Below are 15,727 nucleotides of genomic sequence, written 5' to 3'. Positions count from 1 at the left end.
ACTGGAAACAATGAGGAACAATTGTCTAGCTCACGTTTCATTTCACAGGTCATTATTGCATTAAGAAGTAAATCGACCAAGTCCGGTAAATAACAGTCTGTGTTTTGCCCAAAGCTTCAAACCAACAATCTTAGCAGTCACCAACTAATATCTTTGTCATTTTTAACCCTTGCAGGGATCTGCTGGGGGCTAAACAATTATAGTCTTCACCCACCCCTAGCAGGTAAGCATTATTCATTTTATTTCTCATCCCTTCTTCCTGCAAACCCCACGAGGCTGGATTTTTTTGAGTTGTTGTTTTGTTTATTAGCCAACCTAGCCAACTGTGTGTCTGGTGGCCTTGAAAAACAACACATATTTTAGTGACTGCTGCAGGCGTCTTTAAACAGGCTGCTTCCTCTGCAAAATTAATTGTTGCAAAATGCGGTGCTTCCCCTGTGAAGCTCCACAAACTCCCACTCAGCAGTTTGGTTGGATTATAGATATGTCTCTAAGATCTAAGGGAAATAATATAGTTATGCTTGTAGGATGCAATTCACATTTCTTTTCTTTTTCTTTTTTGTTTTTTCTTTTTTTTTTCAATTGCATAAACACAACCATCTTGCCTCCTTAAAGGTAACAGCCAGCAAGCCTGGAGAGGCTGTTCCATGTAGATATTGTCCTCGGCTCCATCACTGCCTCACTGGAGCAACTCACTTCTCCATTTCCCTCTGTTTCTCCTGACACATTCTGGTTTGATTATTAATATCAGCAGCTTCTGCAATAGCTGCATCAAAGGCAGCGTGGGCAGCAGCACAAGGGAAGTGACCCTGCCCCTCTGCCCCACTCAGGTGAGACCCCAGCTGGAGAGCTGCCTCCAACCCTGGATTTCTAGCACAGGAAGGACATGGACCTGTTGGAGCAAGTCCAGAAGATGCACCGAGATGATCAGAGGGATGGAGCAGCTCTGCTGTGAGGAAACACTGGGACAATTGGGATTGTTCAGCCTGGAAAAGAAAAGGCTTTGGGATGACCTAATTGTGGCCTTCCAGTATCTGTAGGGAGTCAACAAGAAAGATGGAGAGAGAATATTGACAAGAGCATAGAGTGACAAGACAAGGGGGAATAGATTCAAATTGAAAGAGAGTAGGTTTAGATTGGGTATTAGGAGAAAATTCTTCCCTGTGAGGGTGGTGAGGCCCTGGCACAGATTCCCCAGAGAAGCTGTGGCTGCCCCATCCCTGGAAGTGTTCAAGGCCTGGTTGGACAGGGCTTGGAGCAACCTGGGATATTGGAAGGTGTCCTGCCCATGGCAAGGGGTTAAAAATAGATGATTTTTAAGGCCCCTTCCAAACCAAACCATTCTGTGATTCTCTGTGATTGTTCCAGAAGATGCTGGAAAAGTTTCTGGGTAGTATATTGTAGGAATAAAACCTAACAACTGACTCAGATTTGTGGGCATCACCAAGGCAGGAATGATAAGTAAGAATGAAACAGCTCCTTGGGAGAATATGAAGGTTGTCTGAGCAACTGAGCTTTGAGGAGAGGTCCCAGATAAGGAATAGATTCATAGAATGGTTTGGGTTGGAAGGGACTTTAAAAATCAGCTCATTCCAACCCCTGCCATGGGCAGGGATACCTTCCACTAGACCAGGTTGCTCCCAGCCTCACCCAACCTGGTCTTGAACATTTTCAGGGATGGTGCTTTCACAGCTTCTCTGGGCAACCTGTGCCAGTTTTTTTTCCCTGGTGCTGTTAACTCCACTCAGACCCTGTACACCATTTTCTGTGGGACTCATCTCTACCCTTACATGTTGTACAACCTTTCAAGCTTATTGGCATTCCACGAGAACAGGCAGGCTGTATGACAGGAACCAAGCACATGAGCTGGGAGACCACCTCTCTTTCTTACCCAGTGGTCACTCTTTGTCTTCATCAGAAGCATTTAGAAAGTCCTAATTACCAAATCTTTCTCATCTTTGCCCCATAAATCAGTGAGACCCCAAAGATTCCTGAAGGCCATGGGGATCCTTTCAGAATTTTTAAAATAGGTGCAGAAAAGGCCATTTGAACTTTTTTGGTGCATTCTCCACCCACTCAAGAAAAGATCGGCTCTGTTGTTACCATTGATAAGGCTTCTACAACTCACTCAGGCAAGCTACACACATGTTTCTTTGTCTTTATTTCAACAGTTCCTCCCAACACCTAAAATCACCCTCATGAAACTTCAGTCCATTATTTCTGATTGCACAGACTTTGGGAGCAATTTATTTCTCTCTGCTCCACAGCAGCCTTTCATATTTTTGAAGACCATTCCTAAGTCTCTTATCCACCTCCTCTCCTCAAGATTGAGCGACCCAACTTTTCCAGCCATTCTACAAATCTCCTCTTTTCCACATGCCTAATAATGTTTTTCACCTTTAACTGTCAGGCTCCTAAATAAATCCATGAGTGGTGTGTCCAACAGTTATTCAGGTTCCATGGACCACCAATGCTTTATGAGCCGCAATTTAAGAACCACTACACTGAAACAGAAGCCTCATTGTATCAATGATAACGTTATGCTTGGGTTGCAGACAACATTTGTATACAGAAAGGGAGAGAGGTGGGTTTCAAATCCATAACTGGAATCCTAAATGAAAGTGACATGGTGTTTTGGGGGCACTGAGACCCCAGGGAAGCAAACAGGTTCTCCGAGATTTCACAAACTCTAAAAATGGTGACATTTTTCTAAATAGCTCCTTAAATACAGGAGTTGAGTTGGGAAAATGAAAAACCTTCTCTTTTATCCTCAGGGATTAAGGCTAAGAGGAGAAGCCAAGAGTTTCTGAGAGCAAGTGTAGGCACAAACTATTTGTTGGCACATCTTCAAAAAGGATTGCTATCCTAAGGGGCAAGGTTATCTCCCATTGTCAGGGACCTGACTTCATAATCAGTTTTTCCAAAATTCATTTGGATAATCATTCCTAATAGATATGTACACATATTTTACATTTTATGCAGCTGAATATCAGTGCATGACTGTTTGAAAGAACCTGAGGAATTTGGAAAAGAAGCAGAAAGGGTGGCACAAAAAGCTAAACTCCATTTACAGCAACAAATGTGCAAAATGGTTGGGTTTGCCCAAGGTTTTCTTGGCTTCATCAGGAGAAAAGAATTTGATACCCTTATTTGATGGGAACAAGGAAATAAAGTTTGATAGGTTTATACAATTGTACATTTGCAGATATATAATGTGTGTGTGTGTATATACATTGCTCTATGCTGATCACATGGAAAATGAATAATGTCATTCATCTCACACATCCCAGCTTCAGAATTAAGGAAAAAGCATCCCTGCAAAAGGAAAATAGCTGGTTTTTAGAGACTGAAATGCAGGTGAGTGTGAGGGAAAGCAATTTACAGTATTTCAAAATGGAGATGTGGCATGGCCACCTCAGCCCCAATGCTGACCTTGTTTGCTACATCCCCAACTCTTCTCACTTCCCCCACAGTTTTCCAAAAGAAATCATGCAGAGGAGTGGTTTTCCTTGGGAGAGCTGTCCCCTAAGGAAGTCTCATGGTGCCATCCAGATCATAGAATCACAGACTGGTTTGCATTGGAAGACTCCAAAAAGTTAATCCAGTTCCACCCCCTGACCATGGGCAGGGACACCTTCCACTATCCCAGGGTACTTCAAGCACCATCCAGCCTGGCCTTGGACACTTCCAGGGATCCAGGGGCAGCCACAGCTTCTCTGGGCACCCTGTGCCAGGGCCTCCTCACCCTCCCAGGGAAGAATTCCTTCCATAACTCTAATCTAAACCTGCCCTCTGTCAGTTTAAAGCCATTCCTCATTGTCTGCTCCTTTTCAACTGGTGGATTCTCCACCCACAGAATTGTCCCTCACTCTGCTGTACTGCAGTTGGCAGAGCCAATTCTTTGACTCAGTGTGTTCAACCATCTCACCCCTGATGAGCCACCACATAGACATCAAAGATATAAAAATAACTTAATTTCCCTTTGGATTACTTTAAACTTTGTTCTCCTATGAGCATTACAAAACTCATCCCAACTTTATTCTCTGCTTTTCAACTTAATTAAGGTCTGCTGAAATCTTTGCCAGAGATGTGTTTTCAGGAAAATTAAGAATTACAAACATTTTCTGATCATATTAGGTTTGGTTTTTATAAAACAATAGCTTGGTAAGAGCTCTTTTAATGTCCTCCATTGCTATTTCCAACCCATTTTGCATGGGCCATTTATTGCAGAAAAAAGCAAATTTCTATTTGTAAGCAACAACAACAAAAAAATCTGTAGAGGAAAACAATGCTGATATTGCATTGTATCATCCCTTGTAAATCTACCAAACCTGCATTCTCTTCACAGACATCTTTGATTACTGAATATGATTATGCATAGCTAGTGTGACTAGTCATAGTCCTTGGAATATTAAATATTTATGGTGCAACATTTTCACCCAGCTTTAGTCCTAACTTATACTGCCGGCCTGTGTCTCAAAATTCTACACTTCCCCAACTATTATTTGAGATTTTTATTCAATAATTATAATTACCAGAAGAAGGAAAATTGTACAAAAATCTTCAACCCATATCCCAAGTTATTTTGGACTGGTTTTACCTAGATCTGAAATTTTATCATATTTCTGATGAAACCAGCAAACTTCTGCATATTCATTTATGACTTTTAACTTCAGTGTTACATTTCAAAGGGTTTTTGACAAGAGTTTTTGATAAAATTGAGTGTTAAATGTCTGCATAACTTGCTTCAGACAAGCATTTACATATTAAACACTTTCCTCTTTGTGATTTAGAAAATGTACTGATTACCTCTAGAGAGCAGGCAAGACTACTGAGCAATTTCACAGTTTCAGATTTGTCTGGATTGAAAATGACATGGGAAAACATAATCTCAATGATTTGCTGGTCAGATAAAAAGTTCATTTGTCCACAACATACTGGTCCTCTGACCAATAGATTCACACTAGAGCTGAGTCAATTAAAAACAAAATTCTCTGGGATTTTTTAAAGAATAACTGGAAAAAAAACCATAACACAACTAATTTTTTTTGTTTGTTTGTTTATAATTGTAGTTGTCCCATCCTTGGAAGTGTCCAAGGCTGGGTTAGACAGGGCTTGGAGCAACCTGGGATGGGGGAAGGTGTCCCTACCCATGGCAGGGTGTTGGAAATGGATGATCTTTACGGCCCCTTCCAATCCAAACCATTCTGTGATTCTATGGTTTATTGGAACAACCTCTCCGTGGACATGGTGGAGTCTCCATCACATCCTCATTTTGAGGTTTTCAAAATGCAGTTGTACAGGGTGCTAGATAGTGCTCCTTTCCCACAAAAGGGTGGACCATATGAGCTTTTGAGTCCACTTCCAATCTGGTCTGCTTTATGATTCTATGATTTTTCAGTCCAAATTGCTTTAAATAACAACTAGAATGTATCTGTCAGCAGGAAGAAAACATGTCTGCAGGCTCTAGACTAAAACTTGAAAGACTTGGTTTCATCTCTACAATTCTGTGTATTACCCACTTAATGGGTCAATCTCTCTTTGCTCACTGGAGAGGACATTAGTGAACTCTAGTGGAAGATGTCCCTGCCCATGACAAGAGATGGAATGAGATGACCCTTAAGGTCCTTTCCTACCCAAACCATTCTAAATTCTATGGTTCTATGACAATGCTGGAGACAACAGAAGTGGAGACAGCTGGATCTTCTACCAGTTTCAGGGCCTCGGCTACATTTCCACCAAGGGAAGACAGTGAACTTCAATGTCTCTAGGAGTCATCACAGACTTCAGATGTGAGGAACTGTGATAACAGAGTCCTATGAACACTGCAATAAGTGTTGAAGGCTGAGCCTTAACTGCACAAGGATGGTTGTATCAGCTGCCCTTCATGGAGTTGGGGTTTTAACCTGGACAGAGGAATCAGTTGACTACACAGACTGTTCACTTATCCTTAACTCCTCAACAAGATACTCCTGTTTATAGCTAATTCCACTGTACAGCTTATGATTCTGGTATTTCCTGTATCATGGAACCATTTAGTGCTCCAGGCCTGGCCCCAAGCTCTTTTGCAAGAGGCTTGCTCTAGACATGAGTTTTAGGAGAAAAACATTTTGTCATCCAAAAAATGGCAGCTCAAAGAGATTTAAATAATTACAAATTCATGTTAAACTCATTAAATTGTTTTGGATAATTTGAAAAACAGTACTTTGAAAGTTCCTCATAAATTATTTAGGGAGGAGGGTGTTGGAAAACATTTAATTTTAAACTTTTTCAGCATTATATTTGAAAGACAAAAAAAAAAAGATTAAAAAGGACTCTCATAATAAAAAGTAATTATGCTTTGTTGGACTCAAACCCACTTTGTTGTTACTCTTTTTTTCTTGCAGTAGAAATAATAATAGCAACAAAAGTCTTGGATCTGTTCCCTCCCGTTTTGTTCTTTTTTTCTGAATTCTGTGGTTTATCCAGAAAACTAAAACTTCATTTTGAAGTGAACAATTCTGCTTCTTCAGAAAGTCACAATAAAAAGCTTGGTCTATGAGCAAAGAGTGAACTCAGCAGGTAAAATTTGGGAAAACAAAGGGGGAAAAAAAGTGGGTATAGAAATAATAATTTTCATAAATTCTGTACCAATTGCACCTTCAATAAAAGACATCATGTGAGTTCAGGAGCATTAATATCATTCTGAGTGATCCCCTGTGGCCCAGTTATGGCTCTCACAGCCTCTTCCTTGTGATATTCCTTGTTCTGATAAAACATCTCCATAGCTTTTGCATCCCTGAAGTGTATTGAGTGTTTCTGTTTGCTCTCCATGGAGTAATTGGAGTATCTAGAAATGGGTAAGGGACACTAATTTCAATCTGATTGGCCAAAGTGGAAGCTTGAAGTGAACATATATATACATCTGTATCATAGAATCATAAAATCATATAGTGGTTTGGGTTGTGTACCGGTTTGGCCAAATTTAGAAATATATCCTCTGAGAGAAGGCAGGTCACCACCCCTCCCCCACCAGGTTCGGGAAAAAATAAATTTTCTTCAAAGGAAAGTGAAAGAGAGAAAAACTACTTATTTAACAAACACACGGGAAAAGGACAATAATGCTAAATAATAAAAATCTCTCACTGTGGAGAAAAAACCTGGGAAAATGTTAGAGTCCTCCCTTTGGTCTCCTCGGAGCTGGGGCTTGGCCCAGGGCCAGGCCCTCTGTGCTCAGGTGAAAGTCCTCCTGATGTGCTCTGATATTGAAGCAGTCCAGTAGAAAAGGGAGAAAATCCGAAATTCCAGGGAAGGAAAATGTTCAACTCTCAGTCTCTCTCCGGAAAAAAAGAAACTGAACAACTGGCCAAAAGCTGACTGGGCAGCAGCAAGCCGGGTGCCTCCTCCCTCCCCTGCTGCAGCTGGAAAAAAGTTTCTATCTCTGTGTGACCTTGAACAAGCTGCAAACTGCTTTGAAAAAGTTTTGCTCAGTTTTTCCTTCCCCCTCTCAGGCTCAGTTTAAAGGCATAAAAAGGCACAGAAATTAATTTCTGGGCATAGGGCAGCGATATGGGATACACATCATAAAGTCATCCCAAGACAGGTTGGAATGGACCTTAAAGATCATCCAGTTCCAGTGTCCCTTCCAAGCCATTCTATGATTTCATAATTGTATGACAACACCACCATCTTCACTGGCCTTGAAGCACTGTCATGCCAAGGGGGAATTGGGTCCTACAGAATCATTAAGGCTGGAAAAGGCCTCCAAGGTCATCAAGTCCAGACTGAATGGATGCCACCTTGCCCACTAAACCGTCTCACAAAGGGCCATATCTACTTGGTTTTCTTAATGCTTCCGGGGATGGTGGCTTCACTCCTGCCCTGGGAAGCCTGGTCCAATGCCTGACCACCCTTTCTGGGAAGAAATTTTTCCTAATATCCAGCCTGAATCATCCCCGGTGCAACTTGAGGCTATGTCCTCTTGACCTATCACTAGTTTCCTGAGAGAAGAGGCAGATCCCTCTTTTCAGGGAGTTGTAGGGAGTCCCCCTGAGCCTTCTTTTCTCCAGACTAAGGAACCTCAGCTCCCTCAGCTGCTCCTCATAGGACTTATATTCCAGACCCTTCCCCAGCTCCTTTCCCTTCTGGGGACACACTCCAGCCCCTCAATGTCTTTCTTGCAGTGAGGAGCTCAAAAATGAACACAGGGCTCGAGGTTTGGCCTCATCAGTGGCCAGAACAGGAGGATGATAAGTGCCCTGGTTCCTGTTGGCAGAAGATCAGTGGGAGCAGGAAAGTTGAGATTTTTCCCCAATTTGTCTATCCTGGGAGCCTGCATTGCACTGTGAAAAATACTCAACGCTACAACTTTCCAGAAGGAGAAGGAGGAGGGAGAGAAGGGAAGAAGACAACCATGAATTCACCTTATCATCAAGCTCTGCCTTTTTCCAAATGTCAACCTCGAGACAAAAGGAACCTCAGGTCAGAACGAGAAAGGCAGAGGAATTTAACACACATTTGTGAAGGGAAGGGGAAAAATACCCCCGTTCAGATTTGGGCAGCAAAAAGAAAACACAGCAATTTCATGGTAGCCTCAGAGGCAGGCAACATTTACCATATGCTGTTACCTCCATTACACAAGGAGATAAACCCTGTGGAGTGAAGGTTGCACCCTCAGCGCACTTTAGATGGTAGCGATTCCTCTTACACCTATGACTGTATGCTAGGACGTGCTAAAAATGGTGGGAATCTGAATAAAATCCAGGTTTTGTATGTAAATATAGTCATTAATATGCAGGTGCTAAGTAGTAATAGTGCCAGAGCATTAGTGCTTGGATGTGATTCATAATCAGGGTGGTAAAGGTACACTAAAAATCAGTGTTTGCATCTAGACAACACATTAATCAACTCTGTAAGCAGCCAGCTAGAGCGGGATCCTTTGAGGAAAAACCTTACACATTTTGTTTAAAGATTAAAGTTCTTCATGTGTTTAATCAGTTTTAGAGTGTGAAGGAAAACAGGATTAATTACAGTCCCTCCCATCAGTCTCCCATACCAGCAGAGTCACAAACTATGCATCTCTACAGCAAAATGGCCACCATCAGCAGCAGGCACAGGGAACACTACTTGCAATTAAAGAGTTTATTTGGAATCAGAAAGATGAGTTTTAATCAGAAGGAGAATGGAGCCTTGCTGTGGGAGCCTTCAGAAAGTGGTTACTGAGCAAAATGGGCCTTTTTCTAACAGAGGGGTCATCAAACTTCTGGAGTGGGTTTTCAGCTTGATTATCTCCTCTGTGGGATGTGGATGAAAATCCTTGTAGGGCCAATTATTGGCATTATTTTGCAGTTATGTGGTGTTTTCATGGCATGTGTCCCTTAATGCTCTCAGAGGGCTTTGCAAGGGGCAGGCAGAATCATAAAATCACAGAATGGTTTGGGTTGGAAGGGACCTTAAAAATCACCTCATTCCACCCCCTGCCATGGGCAGGGACACCTTCCACTATCCCAGGTTGCTCCAAGCTCCACCCAACCAGGCCTTGAACATTTCCAGGGATGGGGCAGCCACAGCTTCTCTGGGCAGCCTGTGCCAGGGCCTCAGTACCTTCACAGGGAAGAGTTTCTTTGTACCATCCAATCCAGTGAATCAGACTCTAAAGGGGGGCTAAAGATGCCAGGTGAAATGATTCTGCAAGAAGGCAGAGAGGAAGTGGTGGACACAGAGCTGCACAATGAGTCACCCCAGACCTCTACAGCACAATTCACTACATCCATCCTGGAAAGGAATCAAACAACTGGGACCACCATCACCTCAGCCTCAGTTGCAGATGTCAGTGAAAGTCACACCTCATGGCTCAAATGTCTGCATGACTTTGCAAACACTCCCGCCAGCACAGGGGCACTTACCAGCTTCTGAGTAGAACTGTGTCCATTCAAATTCTGACTTTGGGAAAACAGAGACAGGTGGCTCTAGATCCAGGACACCTCCATCCAAATCCTTGAAAAGGGCTTTCCTTGAGCCTTTGCATCTCTTTTCAGGGAGCATGGTGTCTTCAGAGGTTTGTACACTGATAGGTAGGGAAGGTAATGTTATTGTTGGTGGCTTGGAACAGCCAGGAAAGCCTACAAATTTCTATGCAGGTCATTAAAGACTGGCTGCCACAGAGGAATGTACCTGTAACAAGACAGGGTTGTTGAGGGGAACACATCTCATGTGAGAAAAATATAGGACAGTTGAGATTAATCTTTTTCTAAACAAGGGTCTATATCGACTACAGAAGGTCAGTGTGTTTGGATCACATGCCTAATTTTTGGATCACTAAAGTGCAGTGAGCTGAATTGCTTTTAATTGCAGATTGACTAAAGGTTCAACACAGCTTAAAGGAACTGGTGATCTGAGCATCTCACACCCATGGCAGAATTCAATACAATGAAAAGACTTATACTCCAGAGAAGTCCATGGAGACATTTTCAGATTGCTACATGGATTCACATGAAACCTTGAAGAAAATGCAGAATTTTTTGGTCTCAGGCTGAGAAAACCTGACTGCTGGTACCTTGAATGGGGCAAACAGGTATCGGCAGAGATTTGCAGTAAGGGCAGAGGAACAAAAAGGCCAATTCCCCCAGTCAACCCAGCTCAAAAGAGGCAGAGAACAAAGACCTCCTCTGATCCTGACAGTTCAGTTCTTGACCATCTCTCAACAGATCCAGCATTTCTGCTGGTTAGGTCTACCAACAGGACAAGAAAAGTGTTTCGTGGATTTGCTATTTCCCCTGATGTTTCTATTTCCTCTCTTGCTCCAAGGCAATGCTCATCTTCTCTTTGACAGAACACATTGATCAAGATATCCCTTCAGGATGCTGAAGCAGAACAATGCAGCCACAGCCTGGATCAAGCTCAGCAGCTGCAGAGGTGGATTAAATAAATGCATGTAGATATTGCATGAGGAGCACTGGGAGATGTAACCACCCTCAGAGGCTCAGCAGCCTCCCAAGGAAGCATTCAGTAATCCATGTGCATTCCTCATATTTGAAAATCACCAGCTCTTGCACTGGACTGGGTATTCAGCAGCTCACTACCAGCAGAATATTGTGGGATGGATACAAGAGTGAAACATAATGGGAGCTGACAAGTTGGACAGGGCTCAGAAATCTACACGCAAACTAATGCCCAGAGCAGAAAGCAAAAATATAGAATAAAATAAGAAATTCTGGCAGAAGGCTGGAGGGGCTCTAAACATAGCAGTGTGGGGACACCTCCAATTATTTTTGACTGGCAAGTGGAGTCCACGCTGGAATTTTTTTTTGCTACTTCAAGGCTTTCCTGACATAGCCTCTGTATTGTGTTCAGTGACTGCAATAAATAAATAGGCATGTGGTTTCCATTGGATGTGGTATGTCTAAACCACTGCAACCAGCAGTGACTTAAGGTTACAGATGAAGTTCTCCCCTCCCTCCTCAACACTCACAGATGATATTCTCCCTGGGCAGGAGCAGTTCTGGCAATCATTTGACATCTCACAGCCTGCCTGGTGCTGATCAACATTTCTGATGTGATCTCGCAGGCACAAATCAAGCCACGCTTCCCCGACCAAAAGGACATTCCCTGTCTCAGGGTTTTTTCCTGGAGGTCCTGACATTTTTTGAAGCCTGAGGCTGAGAAGTCAGAGATGCTCAGGATGGGGGTTTAAGAAATGGGATATGTGAGGCTTGTTTTGCTACACAAATGTCAGGAAAAGGAGAAATCCAAGAGGATTGGTCTGGAGATGCATCTTGATGGAATTTGAAACAAAAATTATAAAAGATTGCCCTAAACTAAATTTGGTGGTGTTTTTCCATTTCTTTTTTTTTTCTGCATTTGAGTTTTCCCGTGCATGTTTGTTTGATGTAGGAGCTTGTTCATTTTTGTCAGACAGGAGCAGTACAAGAACAGAGATGAGGGGAGGATAGTTTCAAAGATGTAGGTGTATGGGGTTTTTTTAAAAAAAAAAGATAGTTAGAATGAAGCATTTTACCTTGTTGGATGAAAGTAGAACAAGTTCTTCTCACTGACATGTAACATCCTTGATGTCTCTGCTGTGATGAGAGGCATGATGCCTAAATGATCAGCATTTGACATGATACAGACATCCCTGTCTTCACTGTAGCAGCTCTTTGTAAAACCAGTAAAGGTGACTTCTGCCAGGGATTAAGAGAAGATCAAGCAAGGAAAAGTGGTTAAAAGAGTGCCATAACTAGAGATAGGAAAGTTGGGGGTTTTTTTCCTGTGATGTTTTCCACATCAAATTGCTCCCATATATATCTGTACAAATTATTTTTAAATCAGACTAATAGCGCTGTTCATAGATCTTCATGTGGCTTTAGAATACTCCATAGCCAAATTATATCCTTAGTTGACACAAAACAAGTCATATCCATAGGAAATTAAATCAAAGGAAATAGTTACTGAGAAAGAAAAGAAAAAGCAAGAGTATTTAATATATTTTCATTTAAATAAGTAAGAACCAGTTAAACAACAACCTGATGTTTTTTCTACTCGCCAGAAATAAGACAGGCAGGGTATGATGACACATACTTGGCTCTGGCACCCAACTCTTGTGCAGCTCCAAAATCCATATTTTGCCATTAATTTTTTGTGAGACTCTGCGCAACTCTACTTGTCTTCCCCTATCTCTCTTATTCTTCAGTAAAACAAGGATAATGAATTTTCTTGCAAAAGTTAATAGCAGTGAGGAATACAGACATGAAAAGCAGTGAGGTATTTAGATCCCACCATTGCAACCAGTTATCAGGGTTCTGCTATATGCAAATACTGCACTGGGGACTGAAAAATTCATTTGAAACAAAGATCTAGGATACATAACAGACCTCTACTCCTCTTGTGCAATCCCTTACACCAATAAAGGTCATAATTGCTTCTGTGAGTTGTAGTTATTGTGTTCTGTGACAATCCTATACTGTGATATTCACTTCTCCAATTTGGTATTTTATTTAGGCAGAGGTAACTGTGTGTTGGAGAGATGAATCAATTGGAAAAGTAACACAGAAGGCAGGTAAGTGTGAGGTAGAACATACATTATCACAGGACATAATTATCATTGAATCATTGAATCTAAGAATGGTTTGGTTTGGAAAGGACCTTAAAGATCATCTCATTCCAACACCCTGCCATGGCCAGGGACACCTTCCACTAGCCCAGGTTGCTCCAAGCCCCATCCAGTCTGGCCCTGAATACTTCCAGGTATGGGGCAGCCACAGCTTCTATGGGCAACAGTTATCCTGCAGTAGATTCAGGAAGTGAAAAATATCAAATAATACTTTTTCTTAATTAAACTGCATCAAGTTGTAGAAGAATTCTGTTATCAGCTTCACTGAGGTTCTGATTTCTCACGTCCATTTGTGGGAGGCTGCAACTTCAACTGGAAAAACTAAATTACTGAAGAAAAACAGTAACAGAACAGTCTGGCCAGTGGAAGCAGAAGACCAACCTTTCAGCCTCATGATTCCCAGGGCTTTTGGACAATGACCAGCTTTGTGCCAGGGATCCTCTGGCCTTTGGCTGGGAACAGTGGTAAACGTGGGCCATAAAATCCCAACACGGCCTCTTAGAGGGTAGCGTGGAGGTCGGTCCTGGGCTGTTGCATCAGCTGAGTGAGGCTTGATCCTGTCTCTGAGGCAGTCAAAAGTCGAGCTTGTTGCGACAATGGTGGAGTTTTTAAGTTCTATGAATTCTTTCCCCATGTAGCATTGCTCGGCATAGACACAGCGCACCACTGCCAGGAGTCCCACGGTGTTGTCCACCAGCACCACGTTTTCCACGATAACGCTGCCTCCAAGGTGGACCATGACACCATAGTCATAATTCTTATAGGACAGAAAACCTGCGATTCTAGTGCAGGTCTGAAATCCATCTTCCTGGTACAGGTGAAAGCCATGGAGACTTGAATGGGCCACATTTCCACTGCAATATTCTCCATCTAGTGAACACTCCTGGCCCCTGACATGGAAGCCAATTCTCTCAGATCCTGCCACAGCATTGCCACAAAGGGAGACACCAGTGGCCAGGTTCACCTTGATGCTAGCAACCCAGTTTAATGAACCTGCTGGCTGCCTGCTCAGAATAACAAGGTTCCTGATGAGAGAGTGATTTTTCCCTTCCACATCAATGCCAGGTCCAGTGGTGTTGAACATCACATTATCGTGCAACAAGATCCCACTGCTCATGATTTCTTTAATGCCAGCTCCACAGCTGCCACTCATGCTGGATGACACCACTGAGGACTCCTGGGATACATTCCTGAATTCAATAGCAGAAAGCTGAGGAGGCCCAAAGTTCAAAAATTGAATATTTAAGAGTTGAAGAGCACCTGCAATGAGATAACAGGAGTGAAATAAAAGCTCATATTACTTAAGAACAGGTAAGGACAACCATGTTAACAACACTCAGATAAAATAGCAGGCACTTTTTCAGTGTATTGTAGTGATGGGTATTTGTTAATAAATATATGCAAAGTCATAGTAAAATGCCACAAAACACAGAGTAGCCCATCTTAAAATATCTTCTGTATTTATGAACTTTTCATGGTGATCACGTTTCATACTTGCTGACAGTCAGTTTGTTCTGACTTTCAAGGCACATGTGAATTGATACACATGTTCCTGCACCTCTTTCTTGGGAAGAACCGGTGTGATTGATGAGGACAGGTGAATCTCAACTACCTTCAAACTCCATCCCGCTGGAGTCTGTGAAGTGTCCCACCAGCATCCTCCCAGCACAAGCCACATCCGATTGGATCTGCACGTTCCGTGTTAGGAGCCCAACCTCCGCAGCCAAAGAGATGCGTCTGCCGTCTTCTGTGTCATGGGGACGCCCTGGGGAGTTTCAAGAAAGCAAATGTGATAAGTGTCTATCATACCTATAAACCAGGGCTTTGAGGGACATAAATCCTGACAGCTCCTCTGCAGAATCTGCACTGACATTCAGGTGCGTTCCACCCCCAGCACAATCCACGTGCATCAACACAAAACCAGAAAGGCCACCTGCCCATCAAATATTCACCATGCCCTTATATTTTACCAGGATATATCATTTTTAGAACAAGAAGGTGCTAAACCTTTCCCCTGTGGTGTGCAGGTGCCAAAGCAATGAACAGGTTCACACTTCATTTTTTATAAGCTCTGTGTGTTGGAGTTACTCATCAGCACACTGCAGAGTTGATCTCCATGAATTTTCCTCAGGATCAGACTAACATCAATGCCAAAAACCTCTTTGCTACAGAGTCTTGCTTGCGTGTGTTTTCCAAAAAGGATTTTCAAATACTTTTTTTCAATGCCTTTCTAAAGGAGACTTTTGCACAACTTTATGCAGCTGTCTAGCTTGGATTAATCTCAGATGACTTAAGACGCCTGCAGATGTGATTTAGTTATCCAAACTGTTTTTACGCACAATGGAGAGAAATACGTGAATCTGAAGTGCAATTTGTTGTGTATTTCATACACCTGCTTTAGGGGCAGATGAAGTACAAATGAGAAGTATGCATTGTATGTATTTTTCTGCTTTAATTATCAAGGGAACTGAGAGTGACTGGCTCATGTGTGAACATTTACTGCAGGTATCCACATTTGCCCAGGCAAAACCCAGTATTTACCTTTTAATTGTCCCATCAGTCCTTTTTTTCAGCTGTATCTAACAACTGCTGCATTACTCAATGTGTAAGAAGTAATTTCACCTCATGATACATTTATTA

The 15,727-nt window shown here is 42.4% G+C and overlaps 1 protein-coding gene across 2 annotated transcripts in view; it reads right to left on the bottom strand.

Annotated features, from left to right (window-relative positions):
• The window catches only part of PKHD1 (PKHD1 ciliary IPT domain containing fibrocystin/polyductin), a 236,131-nt gene that overhangs the window by 58,159 nt on the left and 162,245 nt on the right, over positions 1 to 15,727 (bottom strand). For both annotated transcript variants that reach the window (XM_042032908.1, XM_042032909.1), the window contains exons 56-59: positions 14,700 to 14,852; positions 13,469 to 14,347; positions 11,996 to 12,158; positions 9,885 to 10,045 (exon numbers count right to left, since the gene is read on the bottom strand). In XM_042032908.1, the coding sequence (XP_041888842.1) occupies positions 9,885 to 10,045; positions 11,996 to 12,158; positions 13,469 to 14,347; positions 14,700 to 14,852 (1,356 nt within the window). The remainder of the gene's footprint in view (positions 1 to 9,884; positions 10,046 to 11,995; positions 12,159 to 13,468; positions 14,348 to 14,699; positions 14,853 to 15,727) is intronic.

Source organism: Corvus kubaryi, unplaced genomic scaffold (assembly GCF_017639235.1).
Source record: "Corvus kubaryi isolate FWS band 111438036 unplaced genomic scaffold, C.kubaryi_AGA036_p1.0 37354, whole genome shotgun sequence".
In the NCBI taxonomy this organism is placed as follows: domain Eukaryota; kingdom Metazoa; phylum Chordata; class Aves; order Passeriformes; family Corvidae; genus Corvus; species Corvus kubaryi.
The sequence above is the reverse complement of the archived record's forward strand: the minus strand, read 5'-3'. Positions and strand labels throughout refer to the sequence as shown.